Here is an 11,298-nt window from a genome sequence, read left to right as displayed (position 1 = left end):
AGACAGAGGTACCAGTTTTTCCCCCCTCAAGCATCAAATTGGTTCCCTCGGAGTGGTGGTGAGCAGCTTCACTGCTAATTGGTTGTGTTAAAATAAAAATAAAAATAATACTACTACCAAAAAAAATAATAGCCCAGCCAAGTTTTCAGAATGTTGGACATTGGATGGATCGTGTCGGTCCGTGCTCTTCCGAGAGATGAGTGTTGATGGCTGCCGAGGGAAATACTTAGTTTAGTCTCTTTAGAAAACACCAGGATAATTCTCTGCATATCTTCCTTGTTTCCTGCCTTCAGATGGTTCTGGTATTTATGATCCTTGTGAAAAAGAAGCCACTGATGCTATTGGGCATCTAGACAGACAACAAAGGGAAGATATCACACAGAGTGCTCAGGTATAGTTTTGCCTACAGAATGTTACGGAAACCTTAAAAAAAAAAAAAAAAAAAAAAAAATCAGTTCCACTGCCTCTGAACTTCCATATTGGTTAACTGGTAGTCTCCCGGAGGTCGCTGTTAACTTTTGGTTTAAATATTTAGTTGGAGTTTAAAAAAAAAAAAAAAAAAAAAGAAAATACAAATGGGTCCCACACTGCTAAGGAAATTTTGTAGCTTGGCCCAACCCAGAAGCAAAAGTATCAGGTTTTAAATAGTGACTTGCTACCGTGAGCCCTAGTTTGGGTTGAACTTCTGAAAAAATATATTTAAAAAAATATAAAATTTAAGAAAAAAAAAATAATAATTCGGAGAGTCCTATTTAAACCGCTGAGGATTTGTGTGTAGGGGTGGGTAGAAATGGTCCTGTCTCAAACTGTGCAGGGAAAGAAGAGATTCGGTGGAGCCGCTCGCGCCTCCCGGTGACACCCTCTCTTTTTTTGGTCTTTTCTAGCACGCTCTGAGACTCGCTGCTTTTGGCCAACTCCACAAAGTCCTGGGGATGGATCCCCTCCCTTCCAAAATGCCCAAGAAACCAAAGAACGAAAACCCCGTTGACTACACAGGTAGGTTTTGGAGAAAAAAACCCACAAACCGCCTTTCTGAGGCTTTTTGCTGCTCTTTTTTTTTGAGGAAACTGGAATATTTACGAGTTTTTGGGTTTTTTTTAATTATTACAATCCCTACAGTCCAGATTCCTCCCAGTACAACGTACGCCGTCACCCCCATGAAGCGGCCCATGGAGGAGGACGGAGAGGAGAAATCTCCCAGCAAAAAGAAAAAGAAGATTCAGAAAAAAGGTATTGAGTTAACGAGAGGTAGGTACAAGAGGTGACAAAACACCCACAAACTTTTGGGTTGGTGTTTTTTTTGTTGTTTTTTTTTTTTAAATTCTCTCTTCAGAGGAAAAACTCGAACCTCCCCAGGCCATGAACGCCCTGATGAAACTAAACCAGTTAAAACCCGGCCTCCAGTACAAACTGGTCTCTCAAACTGGTCCCGTTCACGCTCCCATCTTTACCATGTCCGTGGAAATCGACGGCAGCACCTTCGAGGCGTCGGGGCCTTCCAAAAAAACGGCCAAATTGCACGTGGCGGTGAAGGTGAGAGCAGCCTTCTCGAGGATTTACCCCAAAAGGGGCAGATTCTTGAGCAGCCTTTGAGTATTTACCCCAAAATGGGTGGATTCTTGAGCAGCCTTTGAGTATTTACCCCCAAAATGGGCACATTTTTTAGTAGCCTTCTTGAGTATTTACCCCAAAATGGGCAGATTCTTGAGCAGCCTTTGAGTATTTACCCCAAAATGGGCAGATTCTTGAGCAGCCTTTGAGTATTTACCCCAGAAAGGGCAGATTCTTGAGCAGCCTTCTTGAGTATTTACCCCAAAATAGGCAGATTCTTGAGCAGCCTTTGAGTATTTACCCCCAAATGGGCGGATTGTTGAGCAGCCTTTGAGTATTTAACCCAAAATGGGTGGATTCTTGAGCAGCCTTTGAGTATTTACCCCCAAATGGGCAGATTCTTGAGCAGCCTTTGAGTATTTACCCCCAAATGGGCAGATTCTTGAACTGCCTTCTTGAGTATTTACCCCAAAACGGACAGATTCTTGAGCAGCCTTTGAGTATTTACCCCAAAATGGGCAGATTCTTGAGTAGCCTTCTTGAGTATTTCCCCAAAACGGGCAGATTCTTGAGCAACCTTTGAGTATTTACCCCCAAATGGGCACATTCTTGAGCAGCCTTTGAGTATTTACCCCAAAAGGGGCAGATTCTTGAGAAGCCTTCTCAAGTGGGCAGATTCTTGAGCAGCCTTTGAGTATTTACCCCAAAATGGACACATTCTTGAGAAGCCTTCTCGAGTGGGCAGATTCTTGAGCAGCCTTTGAGTATTTACCCCAAAATGGACACATTCTTGAGAAGCCTTCTCGAGTGGGCAGATTCTTGAGCAGCCTTCTTGAGTATTTACCCCCAAAAGGGGCACATTCTTGAGCAGCCTTTGAGTATTTACCCCAAAATGGGCACCTAAGAGCCCAGAGGTTCTTGGAGGAAACTCTTGAGTCATCTCCCACCTCTCCTTCCCTCAGGTGTTGCAAGACATGGGTTTGCCCACGGGAGTAGAAGGCAAAGAGGCCGGCAAAGGAGACGAGTCGGCGGAGGAAACGGAGCAGAAACCCGTCGTGGTGGCTCCTCCACCCGTGGTAGAGACCGTCTCGACGCCCACCGCTGCCTCACCTCCCTCCGATCAAACCCCCGAGGTGAGTAGGGGGGACCAACAGGGTGGTCAGCATCCTTGGGTTGGTAATAAGGTCTCCCCTCAACCTTCTCTTCTCCGGGCTGAAGAGTCCCAGCTCTCTCAGCCTTTCACGGGATCACAGAATGATGTAGGGTTGGAAGGGACCTTCTGGAGACCCCCCCAGTCCAACCTCCCCAACCCAGAGTAGGTCCCATCCAGGGGGGGTTGGAATATCTCCAGAGATGGAGACCTCCCCACCTCTCTGGGCAGCCTCTCCCAGGGCTCTACCACCCTCAAGTCAAGAAGTTCCTCCTCGTGTTGAGATGGAACTTCTCACGTCCCAGTTTGTGCCTGTTCCCTCTTGTCCTGTCACTGGGCACCACTGGAAAAAGCCTGGCCCCATCCTCCTGACACCCACCAGCCATGAGACCCCCCCTCAGTCTGCTCTTCTCTAGACTCCAAAGCCCCAAGTTCCTCAGCAGAGAGATGCTCCAGCCCCTCATCATCTTCGTAGCCCTTTGCTGGACCCTCTCCAGCAGTTCCCTCTCCTTCTGGAACTGGGGAGCCCACAACTGGTCCCAGTGCTCCAGATGGAGCAGAGCAGAGTGGGGGGGGATGACCTCCCTTGAGGTTCTCCACACTCTTCCTGACGTTGCCCAAGGATGCCATTGGCCTTTTTGGCCACAAGGGCACGTTGTTGGCTCCTGGATAATTTATTATCTCCCAGGAGCCCTAGATCCTTCTCCTCAGAACTGCTTTCCAGCAGGTCCACCCTCAACCTCTACTGGTGCCTGGTGTTCCTCCTCCCCAGGTGCTTCCCCTTGGTGAACCTCATGAGGTTCCTTCACGGTTCCTGGTTTATCTACCAAATGTTTTCCAAAGTCCGGATTTTAGAAGCAGTTTTGAAAAGTTGGGGTTTTTTTTCCTTTTGGGAGTCTCATCACTGCTCCTCTGCTTGCAGAACGTGAAGCAGCAGGGACCAATCCTGACGAAACACGGCAAGAACCCCGTCATGGAGCTCAACGAGAAGCGACGGGGCCTGAAATACGAACTGATCTCGGAGACGGGCGGCAGCCACGACAAACGCTTCGTCATGGAGGTGAGGGGACTCCTCCCTTCACCCAAAACCCCAGAGCTGGGACTTTATACCCTCAAGAAGAACTTAAAAAGGATAAAATCACAAAAAGTTGGGGGTTGGAAGGGACCTTTAGAGATCAGGGAGGTTTTCACCGCGTGGGGGTTGCTCAAAGCCCCGTCCAACCTGACTTGGAAAACTCCTAATTCCTGGAATTAACTACGGGCACTAAAAAAACCTAAAAAATATGAATTTACCCAAAAGGCTGCTCCTGCCCCGTCCCACTCATGTGATTTATTCCCTTTCCAAGGTGGAGGTGGACGGGCAGAAATTCCAAGGAGCCGGTTCGAATAAGAAGGTGGCCAAAGCCTACGCTGCTCTGGCCGCGCTCGAGAAGCTCTTTCCGGATGCTCCGGTGGCCATCGAGCAAAACAAGAAGAAGAGAGCCCCCGTGCCAGCCAGGGGGGGCCCCAAATTTGCAGTAAAAGTAAGTAAATTCACATTTTTTTAACACTTTTGTGGTATAACTCACGGTTCCGTGGTACCGTTGTCTCCTTTGTGGTTTAATCCCTTGACCCCCCCCATCTTCTGGGACTCCCCTTGGGCCCCAGTCCTGGGGTTCCCCCTTGACCCCTCCATTCTAGGGGGGCTCCCCTTGGTCTCCCTGTTCTAGGGTTCCCCAGGTCCCCCATCCTGGGGCTCCCCTCTGGCCAGAACCCCACACCTCCCTTCACCCCATTCTTGGGGGGCCTCCCTCTTCCTGGGGCTCCCCTCGGTCTCCCCCTCTGTTCTAGGTCTCCTTTGCCCCCTCCATTACCCCTCCCCATTGTAGGGGGGCTCCCCTTGACCCCATTCTTAGGGGGCTTCCCTCTGGGCAGCGTCCTAGGGCACCCTTGAACCCCCGTTGACCCCCCCCATCTTCTGGGACTCCCCTTGGGCCCCAGTCCTGGGGTTCCCCCTTGACCCCTCCATTCTAGGGGGGCTCCCCTTGGTCTCCCTGTTCTAGGGTTCCCCAGGTCCCCCATCCTGGGGCTCCCCTCTGGCCAGAACCCCACACCTCCCTTCACCCCATTCTTGGGGGGCCTCCCTCTTCCTGGGGCTCCCCTCGGTCTCCCCCTCTGTTCTAGGTCTCCTTTGCCCCCTCCATTACCCCTCCCCATTGTAGGGGGGCTCCCCTTGACCCCATTCTTAGGGGGCTTCCCTCTGGGCAGCGTCCTAGGGCACCCTTGAACCCCCGTTCTAGGTCTCCCTTGGTGTGTGTCCCCCCCCCATGGTTCTAGGTCTCTCTTGGCATCCCCCCCTCCTGTTCTAGGTCTCCCTTGGCTCTGTCCATTGTCTCTCCTCCCCACCCATGGTTCTAGGTCTCCCTTGGCTCCATCCATTGTCTGTCTGTCCCATCCCAGCAGCACAACCCGGGGTTCGGCATGGGGGGCCCCATGCACAACGAGGTGCCCCCCCCTCCCAACATGAGGGGCCGGGGCCGGGGCGGCAACATGCGGGGCCGCGGCAGAGGCCGGGGCGGATTCGGTGGCAACCACGGTGGCTACATGAACGCAGGTGAGAAGCTGCCCCAAATCCCCCCAAAACCCCCCAAAAATTAATCCCCCCCCTCCCCAACCCCTTCTCGCCCTTCGTTTTCCTCGTAATTAAGCATTTTTTTCTCTTCCAATCCAGGTGCTGGGTACGGAAGTTACGGCTACGGAGGGAATTCGGCGACGGCGGGCTACAGTAAGTGGGGTTTTCTTTGGGGTTTTGCTTTTTTTTTTTGGTTTATTTTTTTTAAATATTAAATTTGGAAAAGGCGTCGAGCTGCTGGGGGCGCGGAACTCGGAGCCGGGGCTGGTGCAGAACCTTCTTAAAAAGGGTTTTTGGTTTTTATTTTTGATTATTTTTTTTTTCCTCTTTTTGCAATGAGAAGTAGTGAAAATACCAGTTTAAAAATTTAAAACACGAATCACAAGGCGATTTCACGTTTCCTCTCGAAACGGTGAATATTTTAAATTTCTCTGCTTTGAGCCACGTGGAGCTGGCGGCCACGCTTTTTCAAGGGGATTTTTATATTTTTTTTCCCTGACCCAAAAAAATAAACAAACAAACAAAAAAACCCAAAAGAGGCAGCGATTTGGGCTAGAGAAAAAAGGAGCCTTCACTTGTTGGGGGGGGGGAGTGAGAGGAGCAGAGAAATCTAAAACCCGACTTTTCAAAATGTGGCGCCTTTTGCCCTTTTCCAAAGAATTCTAATTTCTTTTCTCTGCTCTGTTCTCCCCCTTTTGTAGGTGACTTTTTCACAGACTGCTACGGCTATCATGATTTTGGGGCTTCCTAGATCATCTAAAAGTCTTGTGTGTACACGCACACACTCAAAAAACCAAACCCAAAAAAAAAAAAACCCCAAACTGCAGCTTTTTACACCAATTTTCTCTCCAAGTCCATAAACCCAAGCGTTGGTGCCGTGTCCCTCTGCTTCACTGGGTTTCTCAACAGTGGCTCTGTCACCGCAGCTTGTCCTCAAACTCCCTTAGTCTGCAGGATTCCAGACAATTTTATTATCTTTTTTTGGTTTTTTTATTGGGATTTGCCTTTGAACTGGGTCCTTTCTCCGTGTACGCGCCGGGGGGAAGCGATTATCCAAGGAAAATGGTTTTTTTTGGGACAAAATTAGCACAAATTTCCAAGCCGGCTCCGTTTATCAGCGTTAAAGGCACAAAAACCAAAAGCCCTTTTTTTTTTGCTTTTTTTTTTTGGTTTTCCTGGAAAGCATCACTTTTAAGAAACTGGAGTGTTTTAAAGCGACCTTTTTGTCTTAAATTTGGATAAAATTTGAGCCTTTTACGAAATCCCAGCGGTTTGGGTAACGCGCTCTCTCTGCAGGAAGGACTTTTTTTTCCAGCCTTGGCTTTTTAAATGTTTGACTTGTCCGTGGAATTGGGGGGCTGGGGGGGGCTCAAATCTCCTGGAATTTAATCCCAGGGGTAAAAACAGGGGTTGGGGACTGCTGGGGGTGGCAGTTAATTGGGGTTTAATGAGAATTGGGATTGTGCTCCCTCATCCCCAAAAACCCACAGGTGTCGGGGGGTGGCGTCACCCTGGTAAAAGCTTGGGGTGGGGGTGGAAAAAAAGGGGAAAAAAGCCCAAAATGGGCTTTTTTTTGAGCCAAGCATAAAGGGCCTAAAGCACTTGGCGGCGCTGATCCCGAAAAAACACCCTGAGCCCCCAAAATTTTTCACCTGGAGAATTAATTTCCCCCAGAATTGGGAACTGGGGGGAATTTTCCGAGTGTCTGGTCCTTTATTCTTGGGATGGTACTTTTTTTTGGGTGGGGGGGGGTTATTTAGTGTTTTTTTTCTTTTCTGACTGTATTTTGTTCGTCGCGGTTTGCGGCGCCGTCGGACGCGCTCGGTTGGAGGCTTCGAGGAGGTTTGAGTTAATTCAGTGATTCCAGGAACTAAACAAAAATGAAAGAAAACACACACACAAAAAAAACCCCACCTTTGACCTGGGAAGCACCAGATTTAGGGAAAAAAAAACAATTTCAAGGAGTTTAGGAGATACTTTAAATAATAACAACAACATGTTCTGTTATTTTAGAAAGCTGCTCTTTGAGGGAATGATGTTTTTTTATACAAAGGAGTAGATTCTGTCCTGAAAGAGGCAGAAAAAATGTCCTTTTTTAAGCGACCTCCTGTTGAAGTCGCTCCTCGTGGCCGGATATTTGGATTTTTTACCTTTGAATTGGGGGAAATTCAAATAATCCCATCTACGGCGTGAAAACTCGGTGGTTCAATATGAAGTTGTGGATATAAAATGTAAATTCCAGAATTAATTGATTTGGGAGAGACTAATTTCCAGCATCCGCAGCTTGATTGGAGAAACCCCCCCTGCTCTTGACCCAAAACTGGGGGTTTTAACACCAATGAGGTGTCTCTGGGCAGGGAATTATCCTCCTACAGCCGTGGCCGGAGCAGAATCGAGGGCAGAACCCCCCTTTTCTGCACCCCTAAATCCTGATTTCCTGTGGAAAAGGGGGGGAAAATGTTGCGTAGGAAGTCGTAGCGTGGTGGGGGGTAGATTGGAATCGAGGAAAAAGCTGAAAAAATGACAATTTAAGTGAATTTCCAGCCCAAACCCACCCCATTTAGGGCTGGAATTGGGGTTTGACCTCACCTGGAGTCGTCCCACGGAACTGGGGGCTCCAAAGGCACCAGATTTTCCTTCTTTGCCTCCTTTTTAACTAAATTCTCCCCCATTTCTCCTCCCTTTTGGGGAGCAAACCCTTCCCTCTCTCTTGGAGGTGCAGCTCTGTCCCTGGAGCTGGGTTTTTAGGTAGATTTTAGTGGCTTTTATTGAAAAGAAACTTTAGTTTTTAATACGTAGAACGAAATCCTCCTGCACTCAAGCCCCCACGGCAAAGAACTCCCCCCCCCAAAAAAGTCCAACTGGCAGAAATTTGGGCAGAAAAAGAATGTCTACTGTAATATTCTTGATAAATAAATTTAAAAATGAAACCCCCAGACTTAACTCTGGATTGTTTCCGGGCTCCGGGCTCTCGGAGTGTTTCGATAAAGGGGTTTTTTTGGGACCTCGGATCCCCAATTTGGGGGTAAAAAGGTTCAATTCGCCCCCCTGGCGCCTCTCAATTCCTGTCGGATCCTTCTCTGCTGCCTGAATCCATCCTGGAACCATCCTCCTGGGAGTGGGCACAATTCCTCGTTAAGGGAAGGAGCTTAATTGGGAAGGAGCTTTATTCCTCGTTAGCGTTCCTCGTTAGCACCTCCCAGGGTTGCGGAGCCACCAAATTGGCTCAAAAAGGGGTTGGAGCAGCAAATCCCAAACCTCTGTTGAGCCTTGGGAGCCCTGAGCGGAGTGGGAATTAAAATTGGGAGGGGGGGTGGCTGGAAAATGGGGCTGTTTCCATGTTTTTCACCATTTCCTGCTCGGATGAAGATGGTTTCTCACCTTTAACCCCCCCCAAGAGCGAAATCCCTCCTAAACCCCAGGGTAAAAATCTCAATCATTAAAATAATGCCTGCCTACCCACCCTATCCCCCCTCCCCTCCCCAAAAAAACCCCAAAAAAGGTGTTTTTTCTCTCCCTTTAGGCCAATTCTACAGCAACGGCGGCCACTCCAACTCGGGGGGCGGCGGCGGAGGCGGCGGCGGGGGCTCCTCCGGTTACGGCTCCTACTACCAGGGGGGGGATAACTACAACTCCCCCGTGCCCCCCAAACACGGGGGCAAGAAACAGCAGCACGGGGGCCAGCAGAAGCCCTCCTACGGCTCGGGCTACCAGTCCCACCAGGGCCAACAGCAACAATCCTACAACCAAAACCAGTACGGCAACTACGGGCCCCCCCAGGGCAAGCAGAAAGGCTACAACCACGGCCAAGGCAACTACTCCTCCTACTCCAACTCCTACAACTCGCCCGGAGGTGGAGGCTCCGACTACAACTACGAGAGCAAATTCAGTGAGTTATGGGGGTGTTTTTTCTAATTTGGGGGGGCCATCAGAAGGACATGGAGGTGTCGGAGCGGGGCTGGAGGAGGTCCCTGGAGAGAGATGGTGGAGCCCCTCTGCTGGGAAGGGGGGCTGAAAGAGTTGGGGGGGTTCAGCCTGGAGAAGAGAAGGCTCTGGGGGGACCTTGGAGCCCCTTCCAGTCCCTCAAGGGGCTCCAGGAAAGTTGGGGAGGGAGCAGGGATCAGGGAGAGGAGCCATGGGACCAGGGGGAAGGGGTTTAAGCTGAAAAAGGGGAGATTTAGTAATAACTTCTTTGATGTGAGGGTGACGTGGGGAGAGCCTGGCCCAGGTTGCCCCGAGAAGCTGTGGTTGCCCCATCTTCAGGGAGACCTTGGAGCCCCTTCCAGTCCCTCAAGGGGCTCCAGGAGAGATGGGGAGGGAGCAGGGATGAGGGAGAGGAGCCACAGGACCAGGGGGAAGGGTTTTAAGATAAAAAGGGGAGATTTAGGGAGAAATTGTTGACTCAGGTGGGGAGAGCCTGGCCCAGGTTTTCCAGAGAAGCTGTGGCTGCTCCATCTCCAGGGAGACCTTGGAGCCCCTTCCAGTCCCTCAAGGGGCTCCAGGAGAGATGGGGAGGGAGCAGGGATCAGGGAGGGGAGCCATGGGACCAGGGGGAAAGGTTTTAAGCTGAAAAAGGGGAGATTTAGGAATAACTTCTTTGATGTGAGGGTGGGGAGAGCCTGGCCCAGGTTTTCCAGAGAAGCTGTGGTTGCCCCATCTCCAGGGAGACCTTGGAGCCCCTTCCAGTCCCTCAAGGGGCTCCAGGAGAGATGGGGAGGGAGCAGGGATGAGGGAGGGGAGCCATGGGATGAGGAGGAACGGTTTTGAGGTAAAAGAAGGAAGATTGAGGGAGAAATTGTTGACTCTGAGGGTGGTGAGAGCTTGGCCCAGGTTGCCCAGAGGAGCTGTGAGGTTGCCCAGAGAACCATGAAGAGGTTCAAGGCCAAGGTTGGACGTGGGGTGGGGATGTCCCTGCCCAGGGCAGGGGGTGACATTTGGTGGGGTTTTAAGGTCCCTTCCAACCCATCCCACGATTCTACAAACTCGGAGGGCTCTATTTTAATTGATTTAATTGGATGAGAGCAACAACTGGGCAGGAAACCTCCCGGGGTTTGGTCTCCTCCTCCTCGTGGCCACGCTCGTGCCTTTGGGAGGATGAAGATGGAGTTGCCCTGTTCTTACTTCATCCTCCAACCTCAGTTTCTTACCCTGGGAGGGGGGGGTTGAGCATCTCTGCACCCTCCTGGGTGCTCCCCAGCTCCGTGGGGAGCTTTTAACACCCTGAGGAGAAGGAAAGAGGCAGAACTTAACTTTAACACCAAATGGAGTTAAATCCAGCTGGTGTCCAGTCACCAGTGGTGTCCCCCAGGGCTCAGTAACTGGGACCAGTTCTCTTTAACATCTTTATCAATGATCTGGACGAGGGGATGGAGTGCACCCTCAGCAAATTTGCAGATGACACCAAGCTGGGTGGCAGTGTTGATCTGCTGGAGGGTAGAGAGGCTCTGCAGAGAGATCTCCACAGGCTGGATCCATGGGCTGAGACCAACGGGATGAGGTTCAACAAGGCCAAGTGCCAGGTCCTGCACTTGGGTCACACCAACCCCATGGATGATCCAGGCTGGGGGCAGAGTGGCTGGAGAGCTGCTGGGCAGAAAAGGACCTGGGGGTGTTGGTGGCCTGTGGGCTGAACAGGAGCCAGCAGTGTGCCCAGGTGGCCAAGAAGGCCACCAGCATCCTGGCCTGTGCGAGTAGGCCCCGAGAGGTGATTGTCCCCCTGGACTGGGCACTGGTGAGGCCTCACCTTGAGTACTGGGTCCAGTTTTGGGCCCCCTACCATAAAAAAAGACCTTGAGGTGCTGGAGCGGGTCCAGAGAAGGGCGACAAAGCTGGTGAGGGGTCTGGAGAATAAGGAGAAGCTGAGGGAGCTGGGGTTATTCAGCCTGGAGAAGAGGAGGCTGAGGGGAGACCTTCTTGCTCTCTCCAACTCCCTGAAAGGAGGGTGTAGAGAGGTGGGGGTCGGTCTCTTTTCTCAAGTCACAGGCGA

General features: G+C 50.9%; 1 protein-coding gene across 1 annotated transcript; it reads left to right on the top strand.

Moving 5' to 3' along the window:
- Positions 1-277: 277 nt before the first annotated feature.
- Positions 278-9,227, top strand: ILF3 (interleukin enhancer binding factor 3; the record flags this gene model as incomplete). The annotated part of the gene is made up of 10 exons (XM_014960113.1): positions 278-391; positions 885-996; positions 1,120-1,230; positions 1,334-1,533; positions 2,514-2,684; positions 3,624-3,761; positions 4,048-4,224; positions 5,144-5,294; positions 5,412-5,465; positions 8,836-9,227. Coding segments are annotated over 10 exons (1,620 nt in total), but the record flags the coding sequence as incomplete, so codon positions are not given.
- Between the last annotated feature and the right edge of the window lie 2,071 nt (positions 9,228-11,298).

Source organism: Calidris pugnax, unplaced genomic scaffold (assembly GCF_001431845.1).
Source record: "Calidris pugnax isolate Ruff unplaced genomic scaffold, ASM143184v1 scaffold512, whole genome shotgun sequence".
In the NCBI taxonomy this organism is placed as follows: Eukaryota; Metazoa; Chordata; class Aves; order Charadriiformes; family Scolopacidae; genus Calidris; species Calidris pugnax.
The sequence above is the reverse complement of the archived record's forward strand: the minus strand, read 5'-3'. Positions and strand labels throughout refer to the sequence as shown.